At 40.3% G+C, this 25,220-nt stretch overlaps 1 protein-coding gene across 6 annotated transcripts in view; it reads right to left on the reverse strand.

The window, feature by feature from the left end:
• The window catches only part of REPS2 (RALBP1 associated Eps domain containing 2), a 193,506-nt gene that overhangs the window by 62,500 nt on the left and 105,786 nt on the right, over positions 1 to 25,220 (reverse strand). For 2 of the 6 annotated variants that reach the window (XM_036305527.1, XM_036305526.1), the window contains exons 10-13: positions 24,463 to 24,532; positions 22,799 to 22,852; positions 16,943 to 16,988; positions 13,008 to 13,144 (exon numbers count right to left, since the gene is read on the reverse strand). In XM_036305527.1, the coding sequence (XP_036161420.1) occupies positions 13,008 to 13,144; positions 16,943 to 16,988; positions 22,799 to 22,852; positions 24,463 to 24,532 (307 nt within the window). The remainder of the gene's footprint in view (positions 1 to 13,007; positions 13,145 to 16,942; positions 16,989 to 22,798; positions 22,853 to 24,462; positions 24,533 to 25,220) is intronic. The other 4 variants (XM_036305528.1, XM_036305529.1, XM_036305531.1 and 1 more) reach the window with 4 other exon arrangements.

Here is a 25,220-nt window from a genome sequence, read left to right on the forward strand (position 1 = left end):
AGGAGTTATTCTACATCCAGGGAATAAGCATGTCAGAAGGCTGCAAAGCAATAAAGTATTGCAACTTTAAGGAACTAAAAAAAAAAAATGCTTCTCATTACGCTTGCATCACAAATTCAGATAAATAAGACACTAGACACTATCTAAAAATATGCTAGTGTAGCACATATTTCGCCTTCTGAGTCAGGTGATTGCCTCTTGACAAGACTATATATGAATCCTCTGCTTTAAAAAAACATTCAGTGTAGTACTGGCATAAGGATATACAGAGCAACAGAATAGAATGTAGTGCAGAAATAAACCCTTTATTCACAGTCAAATGATGTTCAACAAAGGTGTCAAGGCAATTCAGTACAGAAAGGAGAGTATTTTTCAGCAAGTAGTGCTGCGAAAACTGGATATCCACATACAAAGGATGAACTTAGACCCTTAACTCATACTATATATAAGAATTAAATCAAATGGATTAGAGACATGAATGTAAGAGTAAAATTATACTTTTAGAAGGAAATAGAAGAAGGTCTTCAAGACAAAGATTGCTTAGATATGATGCCAAAAGCATGATCCAAACAGGAAAAAACTAATAAATTGCACTTCATCAAAATTCATATTTTTGTGTTTCAAAAGACACCATTAAGAAAATGAAAAGAGAAGTCACAGATTGGAACAATGTATTTACAAATCACATATCTGGTGTAGGACTTATAACTTATATACAAAGAACTCCAGAATATGCAACTCAACAATGAGACAAACAATTAAAACTGGGCACACAATTTGAGTAGATATTTCACCAAAGAAGCTATAGGAACCACCAATAAGCACATGAGAAGATGCTCAACATCATTAGTCATGGGGGAAATGTAAATCAAAACCATAACAAAATACCACTTCACACCTACTAGGATGGCTATAATAAAAATGATAATCAGTATTGGTGAAGATGTAAAGAACAAGCAATCATCATAGATTGCTGCTAGGAATGTAAAATGGTAGAGACACTTTGGAAAAGTTTGGTAGTTTCTTAAAAGATTAAAGAAAAATTTACCATACACCCAGGAAATGTACTCCTACATGTATACCCAAGAGAAATTAAAATATGTGTATACCAAAACTTGTATTCAAATGTTCACAGCAGTATTATTCATGATGGGCAAAAAGTAGAAACATGCCGAAACCGGTTTGGCTCAGTAGATAGAGCGTCGGCCTGCGGACTGAAAGGTCCCAGGTTCAATTCCGGTCAAGGGCATGTACCTGGGTTGCGGGCATATCCCCAGTAGGAGATATGCAGGAGGCAGCTGATCGATGTTTCTCTCTCATCGATGTTTCTAACTCTCTATCTCTCTCCCTTCCTCTCTGTAAAAAATCAATAAAATATATTTTTTTAAAAAAAAAAAGTAGAAACAACTCCAATGTCCATCAAATTGAAAAATGAATAGACAAAATGTGGCACGGCCATACAATGAAAGTTATTCAGCAATAAAAAGAAATTAAATACTGATGCATGCTATAACATGGATGAACCTCAAAACCATTATACAAAATAAAGGAAGCCAGACACAAAAGGCCCCAATTTGTATGATTCTGCTGATATAAAATGTCCATAAAAGGCAAAGCTATAGAAACAGAAAGTAAGTTAGTAGTTGCCTGGTGCTGGTATGGGATTAAAATGTTAACAGACATAAGGGATATTACTGGGGTGCTGAATATATTCTAAAACTGGATTATGGTGACAGTAGCACAATTTGATAAATTTACTAGAAATCACTGAATTGTACACTTATAATGGATGAACTTTATGGTCTGCAAATTATATCTCAATTTTTTTAAGCCGGCATGGCTCAGTGGTTGAGCAATGACCTATGAACCAGATCACAGTTCGATTCCTGGTCAGGGCACATGCCCAGGTCACGGGCTCAGTCCCCAGTGGGGGTAGTTCTCTCTCATCATTGATGTTTCTCTCTTTCCCTCTCCCTTCCTCTCTAAAAATCAATAAAAATATATTTTTTAAAAAGCTAAGGGTAGAACAAAATGTAATTAATCTTATGGGAGGGAGAATACAGATTAAACAAGATGGGCCATAATTGATCATTGTTGAAGTCAGGGATTCAACATACTATTCCTTTTACATATAATATATACTATGTATATATATTATATATACACTTTATAATAATTCTTATCATTAAATAAAAAATAGATATATTCCTAAGATTTCTAAGTATTTATGAAGACAAGACTTTCTTTCCTATCTCCCTGAAGTATCTCAGGAAAATCTGCCCAACACTGTAAATCACATGGGAGAGAACACAGGAAAATAATATTAATTTCTTGCATAAAGAGGGTACCATATTTATTCTTTAATATAGCTTTTAAGTTTATATATTAGTGTTATTACCTATAGAAAAATTAAGGTGTGCCCCTCAAGTTAAATTAATATAGATTGCTTTCTCTGATACCAAATCTGCTGCAACAAAGATTTGAACAAAGATTTCCCATCTTCACAGGATTCTGAAGGAGAACAAAGCAAGTTACATTCACTGGATCTCAATCTCCTTGCCTATAATATGTGAGAATTGGCCAAGATGATATTTAAATTCTCTTTCAACATTGACACTCTATGATTCTTTAATTTATTTGCCAGTGTTTGCCAATAACTCCTTCATCATGCACCATGGGATATGTAGTAGCAGTTTACTAGATCCCAGATGGAGAGACATGCACAGAGTTAAGCATCAAAAACACATGATAGCTGGAACCGATTTGGCTCAGTGGATAGAGCATCGGCCTGCGGACTGAAAGGTCCCAGGTTTGATTCCGGTCAAGGGCATGTACCTGGGTTGCGGCACATCCCCAGTAGGAGATGTGCAGGAGGCAGCTGATCGATGTTTCTCTCTCATCGATGTTTCTAACTCTCTATCTCTCTCCCTTCCTCTCTGTAAAAAAATCAATAAAATATATTTTAAAAATATATTTAAAAAAACACATGATATTTAACCTTATGAAAGTCAAGTTTAATTTCTCATATTACATTTACATCAATGCATTTCTCCTGATCAATTTTATTATTAAACTCTTTAGTTTGGCTAAAATCACTAGCACGCACACACACACACACACACACACACACACACATTTTGAAGGGAAGGAAGGCAGGCAACCAGGCAACCTGAGAAAAGATTCTACTATCTTGAAACTGTCTCTTTTCTATCATGAATTTTTTAAATGTGACATATAGTCAGACAAACTTCTAAGCCTTAAGCATTTCAAAATGAGTTTGTGATGACAACTACACCACATCAGTTTCTCAATCACTCCACAACCTTTTACAACGTGGATTAAACCTATCACTGCAAAAAACTGTTCTAAGACTTCCTAAGGACACAGTTTACAAATTTCTCCCCTACTCTTCATTCTTTTTGCCCCGTCAGCAAACTTTTTAGTCTTCTGGTCTCCACTTACTCCTGAAATATACTCCTCCCTGGGCATGCCAGACCATGGTACTATGTCCCTTACTGAACTCATGTATTCTTGTGGCTTCAGGTCCAGTTTTCAAGACAAAGATATTTGGTATTCACATAAAGGAAGGGTTTTGAGTAGAGAGATGACATCATAGTTGTGCTTAAGAAAATTAATCCTGTTGCTCAATGAAGGAAAGAACAAAGCAAGAAAGCCAGATTAAAAATTGCTATAGTAGCCTCCCAGACAGCTGGTAATAAGAAGTGAACCAAGGCAGATATCAAAGGAGAATCAACAAAATCTGACTCCAAAAATCATATCCATCCTTCAAAGGTTAGCTCAACAGCTTGTGTACCCTCCCCACCACTACATCCACAGCCCGTCCTAGTTAGAAACCACCCAGACTTCAGCACTCTTCTCACAAGTTAACTAATACTGATTGGCAGAATGTGGGGCCATATCCATATTCCTCTTTGAATTCTCCACAGCAGCAAGCACACAGTACGTACTCAGTAAATATTGGTTAAATGAATAAGACATTCTTCCTGGTCATCATTACTGAAGTCTATTTCAGTTTTCATATGATTCTATAAACTCAAATACATATAAGGAATGTGGTGATGTATTGAGAATTATATTGTTTTATGGTATTCTTCAGCTCACAAGTTTTATAATAGTCATAGGTGAAATGTCCAACAATAAGAAAAATGGTTAAATAAACCATGGTCCAAATTAATAAAGGTAAACATAATAAAATAGAGTATCACCATTTTGCAACTACCAATGAAGTAATGGATCTAAGCTGTGGTTTGCTGGAAACAATTCAAACCAGCTTGTGAGAGCCAACTGTGCACATCTGTTCCAACCCCACATTCAGCGACACATCAGTAAGAGTGAAATTGGCCATGACAGGAGTGTTTATACCATAAAAATTGGCAAATGGCCAGTTGTTAAACATTTACCAACATTCTTCCGGAATGTAGGCAAGGATCAATACTTGACTAAAAACCATTATTTGAAAGGCTGCTGGGGATCTTTATCATAATGGATTAATCAGCCTAATACTACATGAATACACTGCTCAAGCAAACATCACAAAAACAGAGCATTAGACATCAGGGACCTCCTAACAGGATACAGTAGGAAGTACACAGCATCACTATGAAGTATTCTTGCCAAAAATAGAATCTGATTCTAATCAAGCCTAGGTCTACCTACCAGTTTATAGGAAATACAGGAGGTGGAAGAAGAGACAACCAGCCAAATACAGAATGTGGAAATGTCTACAGGTTGGATAATTTTCCTATGAATAAATGAATGAATGAGTATTAAAAGGGGGAGACTGAAGGAAGACCCTATCTATTGAAAGAAAGTTAACAGATGTCAAAACAAACATGATGTGCATGTAGCCCTTGTCTGGATACTCATTTGAACAAGCCACTACAAAAAGACATACTTGAGACAATTCAGTTAACCTGAGCATTGGTTAGATATTAGATGATATAAAGGGATTATTGTTAATTTTTACATATAATAAAGGCTTAGTAGCTAAATTTGTTCAAAGGCCTTATCCATTAGAGCAGGGGTGGGGAATGTCCAGCCCGCAGGCCCTATAAGGCCTATGAAATCATTTGGCCTGGCCCTGCCAAGGCATTAGGGGTGAGTTAATTAAATGTTGGGCCAATATAGCAGGCTAATTTTTAAGTTGATAATTTTCTATGGCCCAAGAATGATGTTATAAATATCCCAATGGCCCTTGGCAAAAAAAAAAAAAAAAAAAAGTTCCCTATCCCTGCATTAGAGATACATATAAAGTATGTACGCATGAAATTATAATATCTGGAATTTGCTTCAAAATAATCTGTGGATGGGGTTTCTCTTTTACATATATTTGAAATTTTCCATAATACAGTTTTTAACAGAGTAGCCAGTATATAGAACTTATATAAAAGAATTATAAAATTATCAGTACTGACAAGGACATTATCTCCAAGAAATAATCTACTATGAAAAAGCATGGAGGGACCCTGACCAGTATGGCTCAGTTGGTTGGAGTGTCGTCCATGCATCGGGTCATGGGTTCGATTCCCAGTCAGGGCACATAGCTAGGTTGTGGGTTCGAACCCCGGTTGGGGTACATGTGGAAGTCAACCGATCGACGTTTCTCACATCGATGTTTCTCTCCACCCCCCTCCCTCCCTCTCCTTTCTACTCTCTCTAAAATCCATAAATACATATTCTTGGGTGAAAATAAAAAAAACACATAGGGGAAACATGCACAATGTGATTCCAATTATTTTAAAGATAAAAAACATGAAATTGATGTCACAGGTACACATCTATGTTTGTAAATGCACTAGAAAATGTCTGAGGAATACATTCCCTGGGGAGGATGCCGTGGTAGGGATAACATTAGGGACAGTCCTGTAATGTTTGATTTTACACACAAGAAAGAATTTGTCTATCTCTCAAATGAGTTTTATAAGCATTTTTAAGTTAAAGGTTATACTAACATTTCCCACTACACCCTCCAGAGATTCAAGTCCTGTTCCTCCCCACAGGCCCTTGTCAAAGGACTCAGCCAGCCAGGGACAGCTGTAAATCTGGAGGGTGGATATAAAAGAGCATGCACCCTGCCCAATAGCTGGATTGGCTGCACCCTCACCTTGGCAAGCCTTTGAAAATTTCTCCAGGCTTTTGGCATTTAGAGGCATAAATCACAGCACTGTTCTAGTATAGAAACTTTCACATAACTTATTGAGGGGTGAGGCATAAGTAGAGAAAGAAACAGGAAAAGGAAAAAGAAGCCAAGAACAGACTGTACACTGCAACCACACCTCCCAAAGACTGAGACTGGCATACATCTCAATGAGCATGATGGATACTGGCACAGACAAATACCTGGACTATACTTTTACCTCTGAAAATTTTCAGCTAGCCCGACAGCCCATATATACTTCTCTATGCTCAAAATGAACTTTTAGACTTCAAATCTCATGACAAAATAACACTATATTGCAGCCAACACCTTTTATTTATTAAATACTGAGAAGCTCAAGGAAAACCTGATGCTCTGTCACTATGAATTCTGAGTGTTACATCTAATAATAGAACCCTACCACAAATAAGATCAGGCCTGAAAGCAAGGATAATTGGGAAGCTCAGGATATAGCACAGCAACATAGTGTGATCCAGTTGATCAAAAGTGACATATAAAGACAAGTGTAGCTGAGAGGTTACTACTAGTACATGGGCATCATGGTTCTCACTGGGTGCACTATTTTGATAGGTTTATAGTCTACTTCATGCTTTCCTAGTTTGTCAGAATTTTAGTAAGTAATTTCTAGGAAAATGCAATACACTAAAATTCTACATAACTTAGATCCTTATACTTTCCTATGAGAATTAATCAGCATGGAAACAAAATAAGTAAATGCAATGGTATCACCTGTTTTCCATACTGCTCTTTTCTCCATGTGATCAATTTAAACTGCTAATTAAAATGTTTTTGATAAAGAGTCTCAGTAAAGTGGGAATAGAGGGATCAGACCTTAACTTAACAAAGGCCACATATGACAAACCTATAGCCAACATCATACTCAATGGGCAAAAACTGAAACCATTTCCCCTAAGAACAGGAACAAGACAAGGATGTCTGCTTTCACCACTCTTATTAAACACTAGTGGCCCGGTACACGAAATTCGTGCACGGGGGAGGGTGTGTTCCTCAGCCTGGCTTGCACCCTCTCCAATTTGGGACCCCTCAAAGGATGTCCTACTGCCAGTTTACAGGGATCGGGCCTAAACCAGCAGTCGGACATCCCTCTCACAATCCGGGACTGCTGGCTCCTAACTGCTCACCTGCCTGCCTGCCTGATTGCCTCTAACCACTCTGCCTGCCGGCCCCCAACTGCCCCCCCCCCCCACTGCCGGCCTGCTTGCCCCCAAATGCTCCCCGCCACCAGCCTGATCACCCCAAACTGCCCCCGCTGCTGGCCTGCTCGCCCCTATCTTCCCTCCCCACTGGCCTGCTCATCCCCAACTGTCCCCTTGCTGGCCTGCTCACTCCAAACTGCACCCCCACCGCTGTCCTGATCACCTCCAACTGATCCCCACTGATGGCCTGCTTACCCCCAACTGGCCCCCCTGCTGGTCTGCTTACCCCCAATGGCCCCGCCCCCCACCAGCCTGAACACCCACAACTGCCCTCCCCTCTTGGCCTCTAACCACCTCTACCTCAGCCCCACCACCATGGCTTTGTCCAGAAGAACATCTGGAAGGTCTCCCAGTCTAATTAGCATATTACTCTTTTATTAGTATAGATATATTTGTCTGTAAATATGATTATGATTGCAGATATGAGTAGGACCAGGTAAAATTTTATAGAATGGGCCTTTTATTACAGATGTTTTGCCATGTATGCATTTTTTCTAAAGAAGTAAAAATCACTTTAAAAAATGTTTCAGGAAGACTTTGAGAAATTTACAGTATCTGCTTTTCTTCCAAGAAAGTTGTCACTTTTATGCCAGAGTGAGAATTATTTGTATGCTTTGTATGTCAGCATTGGGCCACTGTGACTGGGGGGCACTTAGCTTGACTTGAGTGTAATTATCTTGCTCACTGGCTGGGAGGGAGGTTGTGTGGCAGAGGAGATAAATACTGGGTTCTGGATTATTCATAGATTGCTGACTTTCTGGATTGATTGTGCAAGCCCCTCCTTTTATTGATGTCCACCTTCTATTGACAGACATCTACCCTTGGAGAGAAATGAGATGAAACTCTCTTTCTTTTCATTGTAAAAGGCATTTGAATTCCTAAGGTGTGATAAGGCCACCCAGCCATCCACAGTCAAGGTACACATTTTCATGGAGGATGTTCCCACTCTTGAATAAATTAAAACAATTTTTTCTTTTAATTTAAACTTTCTTCTATAACTGTTTTCTTGCTACTTAAAAGCTAGTTTTTTTGAAACTACTTCCAAAGCTTTTCAAGCTGTATATGTCCTTGGAATGAACTTATAAATAAGAATTGAGCCCAGCCGGTGTGACTCAGTGGTTTAGCATCGACCTATGAACCAGGAAGTCACAGTTTGATTCCACGTCAGGCCACATGCCCGGGTTGTGGGCTTGATCCCCAGTACGGGGTGTGTAGGAGGCAGCCAATCAATGATTCTTTCTCATCATTGATGTTTCTATCTCTCTCCCTCTCCCTTCCTCTCTGAATCAGTAAGAATATATTTTATTTATTTTTATTTTTTTAATATATTTTATTGATTTTTTACAGAGAGGAAGGGAGAGAGATAGAGAGTTAGAAACATCGATGAGAGAGAAACATCGATCAGCTGCCTCCTGCACACCGCCTACTGGGGATGTGCCCGCAACCAAGGTACATGCCCTTGATCGGAATCGAACCTGGGACTCTTGAGTCTGCAGGCTGACGCTCTATCCACTGAGCCAAACCGGTTACGGCAGTAAGAATATATTTTAGAGAGAGAGAGAGAGAGAGAGAGAAGAATATATATGTTTGTAAATAAGAAAACATGTATTTGATGCTCTTAGAAAGTCTTATTTTCTTTCATTAAAATTTGTGCAGTATAGGGAACTCCAGAGATTCTCTTAATTTGAAGAAAGTTAGAAGGAAAGGTACTAATTCAGAGTTCCTTGGGAAAATGTGTCACTTATATATTTTTTTATGTTTATTTTTTTAAAATAAAAAACTGAAATATTTTCTATTCAGAAATATATTTGGATCTAAATATCTTCTATAATTTTAACCCTAAAATATCAATTTAAATATTTTAAAAATGGTTGGGATGTTTGTTTTTTTAAAATAAGTTAGGTTACTGGAGTTCTACATGTTACTGGATCACCTGGGGTAATTTTCTGATTGGAAAATTAAGAATTATAGTCAGAGGGGAGGACATGAGAATTTTTGAAGAACATATTCAATTTACTTTAGAAGCCAAACCTCTCTTATCATGTGGCTTGTTTTGTATGTTTGTTAAACTATATTATCACATAAGCGTTGCTGCTATTGGGACAAACAGTGACAGTTGGTTCAGGTCATTTGAATGTCCACTGTCTGTTTTAATTTGTATGTTTGTTTTGACTCTGTCATATGCTCAAACTTCAGTGGAAGTCATGAGAACCTATTATTTTTGCCTGCTCCCTCCTTTACGTTGGAAATATTCTTTTCTACTCAGAGGGACCTTAACTTTGATGTAAGGGATTGCTTCCATTGCCAACTTTTTTCTTCCTTGCCAAGTAAGAGAGTTGTTGTGAACTCTTCAGTGATGCCTTCCCCAGGATATTTGCAGATGTGGTTGGGAGAAGTCATTTCATCCCCAACCTTTGCATGTCAGGTGCTGGGGTGCCCGGGTGCCGCCTTGCCTGCAGCCAGGCTCTCTGATCGCAATTCCAATCCCGATTGCAGATCACAGGGCTGCAGGCATGGCGGCACCCGGTGCCTGGGGTGCCGCCATGCCTTCGGCCCTGGCTCTCCCTTCACGATCACTGGCTGGGGGCAGGCAAAGGCAGCCCTAGTTCTCCGATCCAGGGCTGGGGGGCAGGGCAAAGGCCTTTGCCCTGCCACCCGGTTCTTGCCTGCCGCCTGGTTTTCTGATCACCATTATTCCCTCCTTCCCCTTTCGCCTCCCATCACTGTGCCTATGTATGCAAATTAACCGCCATCTTTCTTGGCAGTTAATTTGCATATCGCCCTGATTAGCCAATGGGAAGCGTAGCGAAGGTACAGTCAATTAACCTTTTTGTCTTTTATTAGATAGGATAGTACTGGAAGTCCTAGCCACAGCAAACAGACAAGAAGAGATAAAAGGTATCCAAAATGGAAAGGAGGAAATAAAACTGTCATTATTCACAGATGACATGATAGTGCACATAAAGACTCCACTAAGAAATGATGAGATTTAATAAATGAATTTGACAATGTAGCAGAATATAAAATTAACACCCAGAAATCAATGGCATTTTTATATACCAATAATGAACTCTCAGAAAGAGAAACTAAGAAAAACAATCCCATTTACCATTGCAACATGAACATTAAGATACTTAGGAATAAACTTAACCAAGGAGGTAAAATATCTGTACTCGAGCCCAGCCATCATGGTCAGTGGTTGAGTGTTGACCTATGAACCAGAAGGTCATGGTTCAATTCCCAGTGAGGGCACATACCCGGGTTGTGGGCTTGATCCCCAGTGTGAGGCATGCAGGAGGCAGCCAATCAATGATTCTCTCTTATCATTTATGTTTCTATCTCTCTCTCCCTTTTCCTTCCTCTCTGAAAACAATAAAAATATATTTTTTTAAAAAGAAGCTGTCTTAATTCAGGTTCTCCCAAAAGCAGCCCCTAAGATGGGGACTTAGGAACAGGTATTTTATTTGGGTGTGGGGAAAGTGACACAGGGCAGGAGGGAAGAAAGTCAAGAAAAAATGTGTTATTAATGGAGTACTACAGCATGCAATTGGGGGACAAATCACAGAACTGTCACGCTGGGGAGGCGGTCAAGGAAGTCAGAGGGCTTTATCCTCCTCAGACTCCCTATCCTCCTCAGACTCCCTTCCCTCCTCATCAATCTGCTCCAGGAATGAGTGCCTATGGGCCAAACATGTTGCTATTTGGATTATATATTTACTAGAGATCCGGTGCACGAATTTGTGCATGGGTGGGGTCCCTAGGCCTGGCTGGCGATCGGGCAAGTTGGGGAGGGAGAAACTGCAGCTGGCCGGGGGCAGGGACCAAGGGAGGTTGGCTGTAGTAGCACACTGACCTCCAGGGGCCAGCTCCTGCATTGAGTATCTGCCTCCTGGTGGTCAGTGTGCATCATAGTGACTGGTTGACCTGTCGTTCTGGTCGTAATGGCTGCTTAGGCATAGATATAGATAGATATAGATATAGATGATATAGATATAGATATAGATGAGATAGAGATAGAGATAGAGATAGAGATAGAGATAGAGATAGAGATAGAGATAGAGATAGAGATATATATAGAGAGAGAGATAGAGAGATTATCTCACCCAAACCCTCCAATTCTCTGGATATTGGCCCTATTTTACAGATTAGGAAATCGAGGTGCAAAAAGATTAAACCAGTTGATGAAAATCATATAGTTAATAAGCAGCAGAGCAAGTCTCTGAGTCCAGTCTTGTCTCTTCCTCTCTAGGATGCAATGTCATAAAAGCCACAGCACATCCATTCTCCAAACAGCTGGCACTCCTTGTGGAGTTACACAGCCTGTGAGATGCTTGTGTTTCTAGCCTCTCTCCTTGCAAAGAAAACATATTGAGACAGCTGCCCAGATTGTTTTAATCTTCTTGCATCCACAGAAAAATCTTCTAGGTCATAATCCACCAGTCATGTAAAATTTTTATAGCATCATCATCCATGGCTACTCCCACCCCAGATACTAGTTACTATGAAATTATGCCAGAATTTGGATCAAAGTATGGGGGGAAATTCAAGGCAAATTTTTATCTGATGAACTCATGGCAGAGAATCAAATTTCAGAGAGAGCTCCAGATTCTAGTATATTAAAAAACATTCTATAACTTCACTGTGAAGAGAGTACTTTATTAGAACAAATAAAGCATGCTGAGCTCTGCCGGGACACAGAGGTCATGCTAATGTGTGAGCCAAGGAGTCTTTTCTTGCTTTAGTAGAAAAGATAATAATCTGAAAATCATTAGCATATGAGGTTGGCTTGATTTAAAATGCACATAGGTATAAAAAGGTCCAGGAAATCAGTGTATTTATAGCTTGCCTACATTAGTCAGTGGAAAGGCCCTTGCTGCTCTGAAAGTAACACTTGGGATGGCGCTGTATCCTAGTACCTTCAGCAAAGCAAAGGCATGATTCTCATCTTCTGTTCCACAGGTTCCCTAATCTTCCACTTCACAGGGAGCCAGGGGAACAGTCAGGTCCCTCTGACACCACCCACACTCCAGCCCAGCTCTACAGCAGCTAGATCAAGAAAGTCACAGCCCCAGAAGTCCAAGAGCAGCCCACCTGAAGGAGCCCTTACCCTAGACCCCATCACCTACCACCTAACCATCAGTCAGACTTAGAAAGCAGAGTCCCCTTAGCATTAAACCCAACAGGACACAGGATCTTCGCCACAGGGATAAAATGCAAAGCATTCTGGCCAGGCACTGCTCACCCAGATCTTTCACAGAAGAATTGAGGAAATGACAGATAACAATCATGTATACAAATGACCAGGATGCAGATAACAAGACCCCAGCCACACACTCAGTGGGCTGTCTGAATGAAGCATTTTTATCCTCTTGGTACAGAACTTCATAATTCTTGGTCCAGAGCAAGTGTGGGCAAGGCTCCAGACACATGTGATATCTATCTGCCTAGAACTGCTTTCCCTCCCAAGAATCTCATAGTAAGTGTAGACTTTCCTGGGATGGGAAACAGCCAGGTCTGCTCATTTTCTGGGCTCACAAAGGCCTCTGTGGCAGACACCCATCCACTGACTCTAACAGGAAAGGGAAGGGCTGGGGTGCAGAGGGGAACTTCACCTGGCACACTGGGCTGGAAGACTTTATTCAGATCCAAGGAGGAGGCTCTGGAATGGGTTTTCTGTGGCCGCGGTGGCGGGGTGGGAGGGTCCTCGCCCCTTTTCATGGCCTCTTCTATGGAGGTGCTAGAGTAAGATCTGCAGCAAAATAAGGGAAAGTCAGAAAGGAGGCAGCAAAGCTTTACTCTCTGAAGTTGGGTTGAAATGGAAAATACCCACAAAAGTCAAAGTGACTACAAAGGACTGAAAAGCTCCCAAAGCAAACATGAATTCTACTGTCCCCTGGATGCCCTATCTGCCACAATGCCCAAACCCCAATTGTGAATCAAAATCGTTTTAAATCTTTGCTCCTATTATATCTTAAACCTAAATTTACTGAAAAGAAAACTTTCTATAAATTAAAGTCTGTTTCTACTGGAATTATTAATAAGAATAGCATGAAAACCCTTCTGCTTAGGTACTTCCCTATTTTAGAAGAAAGGCTTCATGCTATTAACTGAGTGCAGAACTTTTCTTCTGTTTACATGCAAAGGTGATGACAGGCACATACTAAATTGGTACAGACAAGCTGACAGTAAGACTCAAATGTTCAAGGGAAAATGCCACAAATGAAATTCAGGAAAGGAAAATACACACCAATCAGGCTGAGGGGTCTAGTTTGTCTTACCATGAGAAATACGGGTTTGGGGAAACTTTCAAAACAAAAGCCTCCTCTTCACTTCCTCCCTCAGTTTGTGACAAGGCAGTAGCTACCTAGACAACTTCTGAGATCATGTCAATAATTACATTTAAAGAAAAATGAGCTAAATAATTTGCCAAAGGTCACACAGCTAGAAAGTTGCATAGGTTCAATTTAAACTCTAGTCCCTATCTGTTTCCAAATTCCATTTCAAAAATGTAGGAATAGGCTTGTGGATGAGTTCCCAATATGATTTTCTAAGAAGTGAATGGGTATGTACGTCTGTTCTATTCAGCTTCTCAGCCGACGTTGTGTCAAAAAAAGAAAATAACCTTTGAGTCAAAGATATGTCCTAGGGACAAATTAACCTTAGAAAACTGTTCTTGCTATTTAGCTATTAAAGTGGCACTTATGAAATTAGAATCTATCCATTTTTATTAGGTAACTTCAGTTCTTGGTAAAGTTGGTTTTCACATAGCAAGTTTTTGTTTTCCTGAATGAGTTCCTCAAGGTTTCTGTTTTGTTTGCCATACAAAGTTTTGATCTTTAATAAAGCCACCATAATGGCATGTGACGTGCTCTGGGGTGGTCCCTATCACACAACTGGCAAGACAGGCAAGTCAAAGGCATGCAGAAAGTATCAGGAAGAAGGCTCTAATACTTTCAACCAGAAAAAAATGGAATTTATCTGAAAGGATGACAAAGTTTTCAAATGGGAACTCTTGATTTAAAAAGGAAATTAGAGCCCTGGCTGGTTTGGCTCAGTGGATAGAGTGTCAGCCTGTTGATTAAAGGGTCCCAGGTTCGATTCTGGTCAAGGGCATGTTCCCGGGTTGTGGGCTCGATCCCCGGTAGGAGGCATGCAGGAGGCAGCCGATCAATGATTCTCTCTTATCATTGATGTTTCTATCTCTCCCTCTCCCTTCCTCTCTGAAATCAATAAAAATATTTTTAATTTTTTTTTAATTTTTTTTTATTGATTTTTTACAGAGAGGAAGGGAGAGAGATAGAGAGATAGAAACATCGATGAGAGAGAAACATCGATCAGCCGCCTCCTGCACATCTCCTACTGGGGATGTGCCCACAACCCAGGTACATGCCCTTGACCGGAATCGAACCTGGGACCTTTCAGTCCACAAGCCGACACTCTATCCACTGAGCCAAACCGGTTTCGGCAAAATCAATAAAAATATTTTTAAAAATAAAAAAGAAATTAGAGACCCTAGCTGGAAATTAAAAGAACTTCTAATGCCAAATATAGCTTTAGTCACATTATTCACTAAATAAAGAAAAAATGTGGGGGGGTAGGAGAGCAACCGAAGGACTTATATGCATGCATATGAGAATAATTAATGGACACAAGACACTGGAGGGTAGGGGAAGCCGGGGGGATGTCAAGGGGGGAAAAAAGGAGACATGTGTAATACTCTTTGTAATACTTTACGAAATAAAAAAAAAATGTGTGTGGCATACGCCCGCGCGCGCGTGCGCGCACACACACACACACACACACACAGTTAAACATACTACTCTTTACCACATATCTCATGCCACTTTATTTCCATATATAACCTGTATATTTATATTTTGTTATTGAAAGTTAACTGAATATCAAATAAGTGATACTGAAAAACTGTGATTGAAACCAATTAAAATATAAATGTGCAGGGAATCAAAAATGATTAATACAGTAGTATTCGAGTGGTGATTTTTCCCTCTTTCCCTTATATTTCTACAAAGCTTTATTATTCAAAAAAGGAGGATAAAAATGATTTTATTCTTTTGGTCTCAGTAAAGACCCAAATAGGAGTAGTGAAATAAAAACATCCAAATTCGACCAGCAGACTAATCCCCAAAAGAATAATATATTAAAATTTAGCCAGTGAGATTAATAATCAAATATGTAACTATGAGATTTTGTAATTTCACTCACTTTGGGAGAGAGAGGAAGTCAGAAGTGAAAACTTTGAGGTTCAATTTACAGTTAACATAGAACACATAAGCAGATTTCTGCAGTTAAAAGGTTTTTCCAACTATAAAGGCAGATAAATGTTACTAGTCCTACATCCTAAAGCCTACAGACTAATATGCAAAAGATCCATTCATCTTGTCCACCAGTGTGGCTCAGAGGTTGAGCATTGACCTATGAACCAGGTTACAGTTCAATTCCTGGTCAGGGCACACACCCGGGTTGCAGACTCCATCTCCAATAAGGGTCTGCAGGGGCAGCCAATCAATGAGTCTCTCTCATCATTGATGTTTCTATCTCTCTCTCCCTCTCCCTTCTCCTCGGAAATCAATAAAAATATTTTTTAAAAAAAGGATGATATATATATTTGCTCCTTCTATATACAAGGAAACAAAACTCCAATTTGGAAAATCCAGACATAAAAGACACTAAGGGGTACGGTAAATACGAAAACAAGACTTCCTTAAACATCAATATTTCAAAATATGATCAGATTTAAATTCACTTTTTTAGGAATGTGTCTAGTATCCAAATGAGAAAAAAAAAGTCACTAAGAGCCAAAGGAAACCTTGGAAAAGACACATGTAGTATCCTATCTCACACTGCAGTCTACTGGTGAAGAGTGCTCCCAATACCATCTTCTCTCTTTGATGTCCTATTGGTTCTTTTAGTCTTTCTGTTTTGTCCTTGCTCCTCCTTTCTGATGCCTCATGTCAGCCACAGCTCTGCCTCCCTGGCTCTCCCTCCCTCTTTTGCTAGTCTCTAGTGACTGAAAAACAGTGAAGCTGAGAAGAGGCTCTAATACAGGATGAAACAGACCATAAGTACTGCTTACCTGAAGGTTTACACCTCATTGGAGTCACCGTAAGCATTTCCTTTCCCTATTCTAGATTAGACCCCAGACTTCTTACTTTTTGGTGTTCACCTTATCATGACCGTAAATTTCAGTGTTAGTTACCTTTAAATTTTATTTTCTTCTTTACAAGGCTACTTCCCCCTACTCGTTATCATCCTGCAACAACTGGGGCATATCACACAGGCCACTTCATATCAAGTGACCAGAGCATAGCAGCTACTGTCTTCCAGCACCAACAAACACAGAAACTAAGAGTCTCCCAGTAGCACTGCATGCTCCAGTCAGGCCCCTCATGACAGTGAACTCACTCATAGTCTAACTTTCGAATCAAAAGGAAAAGGAGATTGTGGGTTGGGCTTTGGGTTGGGGGTTTGTATTTCTAATTTGAAACAGGCACAAAGGGCATTAAAGTAGAAATTAAACAAACACTACCTGGATCTTGGTCTTGCTTTGAGACTGTTGGAATCCTTAGGAGTTGCTGAAACAAAGATTGATTATTGTTTGCTTGGGTTTCATTTCTGCAGTTAACAGGTTTATATACAACACCTGGGCTAGTACAGAGCACATCAACAGGTTAATGTGAAGTACAGGTGTCCACGTGGAGAACTTGATGTCTTCCACAGTTCCATGATTTCAGAAATTTATTTCTAAAGTTAAAGGCACAATTGAAAGGAAAGAAAAAACAACATATTTTCCTTTCCTCAGAACACTAAGAAGCCATTCTCAAATCAAAGTTGATTAACAAAGAAATTCCAGTCTAAAAAGACAACCTTCTCAAGGGGTTATCTATGTACATAATGAAGGGTTCAGACTTAAGAATTTCTTGGTCTATCATGACAGCCTAGTAATACATTTTGAATCAGTCTCCCCTGCAGGCTAGGAAGAAATCTATTGGACCATATATGTTAAGGTTTTCTTAAAATACACTACCAGAGCAGCATGACCAGAAGAAATCAAAGTTCCAACAAGTAAGTTGCACTGCGCGAAGCTGCTTTTCCTAAAAGAAAATATTCTTGTGTCCTATTTCTCTATGACCAAATTGTACAGAGAATATTATGGCATGATATCATTAAAATGTTTTGTCTACCATACAACCCTTCCTTATCAAATTTCAATCATAAACTAAATTGCTCACTACTGACACCCATAAAGCCTACTTCCCCATCCCAACTTGTTGAGAGTAATTAGAAACATTTACAAAAACATTAATATCCTTTTGATGTTTTCAATCTTCTATGAATGTCAACTTTAGAAAACACTAAAGTTGACATTTTGCCAGCACTGCAAATGTTTCATCATAAAATGGCATAAAAATTCACAGAAAAAGCGCTGCTAACTAGGAACAAGGAAATATAGTTTATATATTGTTTGCACAAATCCTTCCAGAAAGAAAATGTCTCACTGCATCATCTCCTCCTCTTTCACATCGCTCAAAGATAAAACCCTCCTTGTGTATGAAGCAGCCTGAATTTACAAGGACCATTAAAATCCTTGGGTTAGATAAGCAGAGCGGGAAGGGGAGCTAAAGTGCTAACAAGACACAAAGCAAACTGGCATTATGCATCCCCATTCCATGGGGTCAGCTGCAGAAGAGGTACATTTCTCCCAACCTACACATTTTGGCTTGTTGTAGTGAGAATACAGGCATCTTTCAACTCAAACCACTGAAACACTGCCAGAGCCCCGGAAAGCCTGGGCAGTCGAAGAGTCTGAGCCCTGTCTTACCCATTATCAACAAAAACTAATTCCCCCCAGGCATCAAAGGAAAACAGCCTAAGGAGAGCCTCTGAGACCTCCAGCCAAGCTGGCTGCCTTGGGGTGGGTGGAAAGTGTGAGCAGACTCACCACAGAGCTGGGGGCCACCCTCTAGCAGGCTGCCCACAGCAGGCTCCGGTTCTGTGGCCCTCTTCTCCCTCAGGCCCCACTGCTTTCCACAAATATGTAGGTAGAAGTCTCAGCCATGTGAAAATACTGTTCACCAAACCAGACGATGGTGACCGTTAATTCTTTTGTCAATTGACACTATCTTTGTCTTTTTGCTGGGGTAGGGATGGGTGTGGAAACGGGGTAAACCCTGCTGGTGAGAGATAGACAGATGGGGTGAGGGGCACAAATGAGCACTAGAGACCAGTTCAGATGTCATGAGGCCTGGGTGCTCCTCCTGGCCATGGCACTCACTAGTTGTTAGCTCTCTGAGCCTCAGTTCCCTCGCTTACAGGATGAGGAAAATAAAAATGTAGCCATTCCTCACGGGAAGAGACAAGGCATCAAAGGTACTTTAACAACTATATGTATTTTAGAATTGCAAAATATTACTGTTGTACAGTTTTCCAAATTTTTTAAGTTTAGAAATTTCATTTTTAAATATAGTTCCTTCTAGGACAGTAAAGGAAAGGCAGGTGGGAGTAGGTAATGGAAACAGAGAACTGATCTATCCCATAGGACCATGGGGTAATAGTTGGCCATCGGGGAAGCTGCTAGAATCACTAACAGCATTCAGAAGACTACACCAGTTTGAGGATGAACAGGCTTAATCCACTCAGCATTACCTAGAGACATCAAGAAGAAGACCACCATTGTACAGTGTGCTCTGTTGAATTAGCTGAAATATAATGTTAGCTAAGAAATCTATTAGACTCCACTGATATAGGCTTTCCACAATTAAAAGGGTTAGGTTATATGAAAAAAAAAATATGTACAAGGGATACTCCCATTCCCTGATAATAAAGTCGCACCCCATCTGTAACCCACCACATTGTCATCTTCATCACCATTACTATTACTAGTGTCCTGGTGCACAGATTCATGCACATTGAAAGGAATTTAATTAGAAGAGATATTTTAATATCATTATTCGCTCTTTCTCTATAATAGAAGTGTCAACCAAATTCACAATCGACAGTGACAGATAAAAACATAAGCATGCAATTGGTGCCAGCAAGAGCTTTATATGTATTGCACATGTGCGAGCCAACTTAGCCTTTCATATATATAGAATAAACTTGCTTAATTAGACCTGCTTTCTGATTTAGCTAAACTTTTTCCAGCCCAGTGAAGCACCCCAACTTCTCTTTCAAGTAATTGTCAGCAAAACAGCAGTAAATATCAACATGAAGCAGGTTATTATTATAGATCACACAGGGAGAACAAAGGGTAAAATATTTAACTGCAGCAGTGTTTGACTATATGCTGCACAGTGAGAAAACTTGAAGTCATTTTCAAGGTCCACCATTTCTCACTTCATTTCAGTCGGGTCAAGTTTCTAAACTTTCTAAATCTCCATTTTCCAGCTAATGAAAAGAAAATAGGATTCCATCGAGTCTCCTATCTACCTACTCCAGGACTTTTGTGAGAATCAAATGAGATGAGGCACATGAAAACGCTTCACAAACATTTGGTTAAAGTGTAAAATGCACCTGGCTATAAAACAAGTCGTGTCTCTGGGCTGAAGAAACTCCAAGGAGAAGTTGCTAAGGAGAGGAAGCTGGGTGTTGCTATGTGACGTCATTACCCAGTGCCCACAGCCACGGGCTGGGCTGTGGGCTGCATTTTGCACCATGGGGTCTTGGCAGCATTGGCTGTGATTTGGTGGAGTGTTGTTCTGGGGCGGGGCCTGTGTCTCACTTGGGGAAGCCAAGTGTTGGTTTGTCAGTGCCAGGTCCGTGGGTCCATTTATTTTTAAATGGCGAGTGCATGTCATGGCAGCTCCTGCATTGAGCTTCTGCCCCCTGGTGGTCAATGCACATCATAGCTACCGGTCGGACAGACACTTAGCCTTTTATACATATAGATTATTATCACCACCCACTGTGGAAGAGCAGGGCCTAAAGATGCTTTTCCTCCCACCTGCAAAAACATATCCCAGGCATGTCTTGGTAAGTCTCCACAGGTTTCTCCACAGGAGTTCACTATTCCACTTAAGTCTTCCATCAGTCTCTGAGCCCCTGAAAGTCAAGCTCAGCATTTGGAGCATGTGAATATCTATAAAAATGGTGACGGCATGTTGTGTTGAAACCCAGGCAGACGCCAACGAGTGGGTCATTGCTTCTCATTTAGTTAGGAAAGGGAAGAAGAATGACAACTTCCTAGAATACTCCAGACATGTCATATTTCCAGGAAAGAGGTATGGGATAAGAATGCAAGCCTGAACTGTAATTCTCAAAAAAAAAAAAGCAACAACTCGACTGAGGTGAACTGTCCACGTGGCACAGACAGCCAGAATTAGAAACCACCACCTTGAAACTCCAATGTCTCCTGCTGGGAATCCAATTCCCGCATATAGATTCCAGAAGGGGGAAGCAGTGGGAAAACTAATCAGGAATCACATGGCATGCTCCCAGGCAGAATGTGAAACAAATTTGGATGTACTTCACACAATGTGGCGCTCCCTGAGAGGTTTTATCTAGTGACACCACATCCTATTCAATGAAGGAATGTTAACAATGATATCTAAAGCTCACCCCAGAGAACACATGATGCTCATGGGGGAAAAAACAGAAAAAGTTATTAGCCTCAAAGGCTGTTGGAGAAGCAGCAATTTAACTCGCTACATTAAATAGTTTTTACTAATTTCATAATATGAAGTTTACAAAAATTGGGATGTATCCACTTTAGCTCCACAAATTAGGGTTACAAAGAACCTGCCTCAGGCATTTCTCCTACACAAATAGAGCATTTCCCTCATGATAAAGGAATCCAAATCAATTTCAAAAGCCAAAACTAGGCTTGAGAATTCCTACCACTTTTGGAATCATGGCTCATCTTCATTTTCTATTACTTAACACGAGTGGCCCAGTGCACAAAATTCGTGTGTGGGGGGGTGTCCCTCAGCCCAGCCTGCACCCTCTCCAATCTGGGACTCCTCGGGGGATGTCGGATATCCCTCTCGCAATCCAGGACCTCTGGCTCCTAACCGCTTACCTGCTTGCCTGCCTGATCGCCCCTAACCACTCTGCCTGCTGGCCTGATCACCCCTAACTGCCCCCACCCTGCCAGCCTGATCGCCCCCACTATCCCCCCCCACTGACCTGCTTGTCCCCAACTGCCCCCCCCCCCCCGCCAGCATGCTCGCCCCCAACTGCACCCCCTGCTGGCCTGCTCGTCCCTAACCATTTCTGCCTCGGCCCACCACCATGGCTTTGTCCAGAAGTACGTCCAGTCTCCCAGAAGGTCTCCTGGTCTAATTAGCATATTACCCTTTTATTAGTATTGATGGCCTTCTAGAGATAGCTGTTACCAAAATAGGTTACACATCAGAATCACCTTGGGGCTGCCTAAAAATGCAGATCCTTAGGCCTCACATTTGAAATCAATCATAGTCATTCATATGTTCTCTCATGCATTTCTCTCTCTCTCTCTCTCTCTCTCTCTCTCTCTCTCTCTCTCTCTTCCCTTTTTTCCTCCCCCCTTCCACATTCTCCCTCCCTCCCTCCTTTTCCTTCTTCCTCCCCCTCTCCCTCTATTCCTCTCTCTTAAACCTTCAATGAACTTGGTGTTGGGGAAATAATGCACTATAACATAAGCCTCAATGTTATATTGACCCCTTTGTTCCAACTTTAAACAAATAAGCCTGGGATGATAGCTAGCTAACCAAAACAAACATGATTTACTTATTAAATATTGAGAGATTAAAAAAGAAAGCAGCAATTTCTTCTATATCCTCATAATCAGAGCTCCAAATACTAACACCTTCCCTAGCTAGTTTGTTTGTAACTAGGTTCATCTTGGTTCAATGATGGGTCCATTGAGAGAGCTGAGGACACAGGCCCAGCAATCTCCATGGTCCACAGATACAGTTCCAACTCTCCAGGAACCTGGGCAAACACAACTCTTATTTTTTTCTTTGGAATCCACTCCATATGCAAGAACATTTGTTTGCCTTCCTGATGGTAGTGTAATAAAAATACTTGAGATTTTCACTTTCGAAATGGAAGATTTCAACTGCAGACCTCCAATTAATCTACTCCATCAACTCATTCTACACAGAAATTTCAATGGCTTGTTGAAATCCTCTCAACTCCAAGCTTTCTCAATTCTACACTTAGTAACAATGAGACTAAATTCAAACTGAGTGATCCTTTCAGTAAAACCTAAATTCAGAACTTAAGAAGAAATACCTGAAAAAGGGGAAAGGGGTAAAAAAATTTCCTTGTAATAAAACACAAAACAAATATTTCAAGAGAATTATACATACTATCACACTTATACCAATGTTCTACTCACTAGAACTAATGGAGATTTTTTAATTAGAAATAATTGCATACATATGTTAAAATGGTTTTCTCCTACCTGGATCCTCAGATGTGTCCTTTGGTAAGGCTTCATCCATAGTACTTTTCAGAGCTAGTGACGTTTTGTTTTTAAAGAACAGAGAAAGAAAGAAGGGGGGGGGGGGAGAAAACTATAACACTTCATTTCTCTGGAAAATTACATTAAAACAAAGAATCCCTAGTCATCACTTATGAAAATGGTGTTACAAACTTCTATAACTGCTATAGCACTTACTAAAACAATAAAGAACTCTTAAAGTATGAAAGTAAGTTCTCCCAAGAGAACAAAGCAGTATTTTCAACTTTCAAGAGACAGCGCCTCTAGTGGCTATGAGGAGTATTACCAGGAGATATTAGACATTTCCCCTTCCATTCCTGACATCCAGACCAATGATATCAGAATCTCTCTTGAAGTGAAACCCAGGCTTCAGTTTTTTTAGAGCTCAGTTGATTATTCCAATATGAACTCGAGGATAAGACCCCCTAATTAATAAAGAGACTGGTCAGAGTACATCCTGCCATCTATTGTCTACAATGTCCAGTTCTGTCTGCCTCTCCCAAGCATGCAACTATTGTTTCCTAAGGGAAAACATTTTTCATGTTTAACTCCCATACCAAGTTTCATCAATGGCAGGTCTCAACAATAAAACCTGAGATTGCTTCAATGATTTTTAGAAGGAGCACTGGCCTGAGAGAAAATCTTGGTTGTTATCCCCTCTCTTTTTCTTTTATTTAAATAGTTTATTGACTTTTAGAGAGAGGAAAGGAGAGAGAAAGAGAGGGAAACATTAATGGGCTGCCTGGTGCATGACCCCTACTGGAGATCAAGTCCACAACCCAGGCATGTGCCCAGACCAGGTCTAACCAGCAACCTTTCAGTGTATAGGACGCTGCCCAACCAACCGAGCCAAACCGGCCAGGGCCTCTCTCTCTTTTTCTTACTAAGCAAATGATTCATACTGAGTCTGAACTTCAGTTTACTCATTTCTAAATTTTAGGCGATGAACATACCACCCTCCATTCGGTTTTGTGAGTTCTGGGTAGATAGTGTATGAGAAAAGATGTAGTAGATTATAAAGCATTATATAGAAGTATGGAGTTGAGGGGGGATTCCTCCTGTTCTTCTCAATATTCCCAGGCCAACTTATCTCTGTACTTGGTAATAGCTATAACATGGATCACTGTGTTGTACTGCTTCTCATCCACCCACAAAGGTAGACAAATCTTTATCATAGCCCCACAGTCACAGGTAAAGCCCAGGGACAGAAACTCTCTCCAGAAGATAATTTCCTCATGGACTAGAGCTTTGTACAAATGTGCATTTGTATTGATGCTCTGGGATCACATCTGCCAAAATAAGATGCTAAGCTCTCAATTATTTCAGCTTCCAGTCATTTCCTAATTAGTATGACCAGATTCCAATGTAAGGAGTCAGGATAGCCTGAGGGTCAGCAGTGAGTAAGGAGCCAATGAGCTATGGGGGGCTTTGGACACTCAAGCTCTTGTTACCACTTTATGAACTATAGTTTTGGGACAACAATTTAAACTACTTAATCCATCCAAATGTGTTCATGTACTGATAACTGCCCTCATGTGCTCTAGAAGCCAACCATTCCAAGAGAAGTGGATAAACAAAATATAGGCAGAATGTCCCTAATGGAAAAAAACTCATTCTTTTCATACCTTGTTTGTCATCACCAGTCATATCTTCAGTAGAAACGGGAAAGTCAGCCACGTCTTTAATAGATAACTTCTTGGAAAAGGAAAGAAAATTAATTATACAGATTGAATAGAACTTAAATGATGTGCACATATGATGAAAATGTTTTAAAAGCAATATATCTTGCCAATATTTCTGTCTTCAGTGAACCCTAACATTTAATATTATTTTATAGGTTCCTAGTGAGGGATAGTTAATTGCATTGAAATAGATATATGCAGAGAGGAATAAATAACCATTCAGATTAAGGCATATGTATAGACCACATATTAAATCTGAATCCCATGTAGGGTTCAGCCAGAGACTCTTGTAGCATTTGTTCATTCAGTGAAGAACAAACCCGTGCCCTAGCCAGTTTGGCTCAGAGGATAGAGCGTCAGCCTGTGGACTAAAGTGTCCCAGGTTCGATTCTGGCCAAGGGCACATGCCCAGGTTGCAGGCTCAATCCCCCCCAGTAGGAGGCGTACAGGAGGCAGCCAGTCAATGATTCTCTCACCATTGATGTTTCTCTCTATCTCTCTCCCTTCCTCTCTGAAATCAATAAAAAATTTTTAAAAAAAGAACCTGTAATTTATGTGCTTCTTCATAAGCAAAGAGAGATTCTGACAAGTGGCCCCATAAGGTGGGTATATGCCAGGATCTGTTAAGCAGAGGGTATTCTACCCTGATTCAAATAGCCTCCTTATCCTGGAATAAGAGCATTTTAATGATGAGCAGAACA

The sequence above is a fragment of the Myotis myotis genome, unplaced genomic scaffold (genome assembly GCF_014108235.1).
Source record: "Myotis myotis isolate mMyoMyo1 unplaced genomic scaffold, mMyoMyo1.p scaffold_m19_p_4, whole genome shotgun sequence".
In the NCBI taxonomy this organism is placed as follows: Eukaryota; Metazoa; Chordata; class Mammalia; order Chiroptera; family Vespertilionidae; genus Myotis; species Myotis myotis.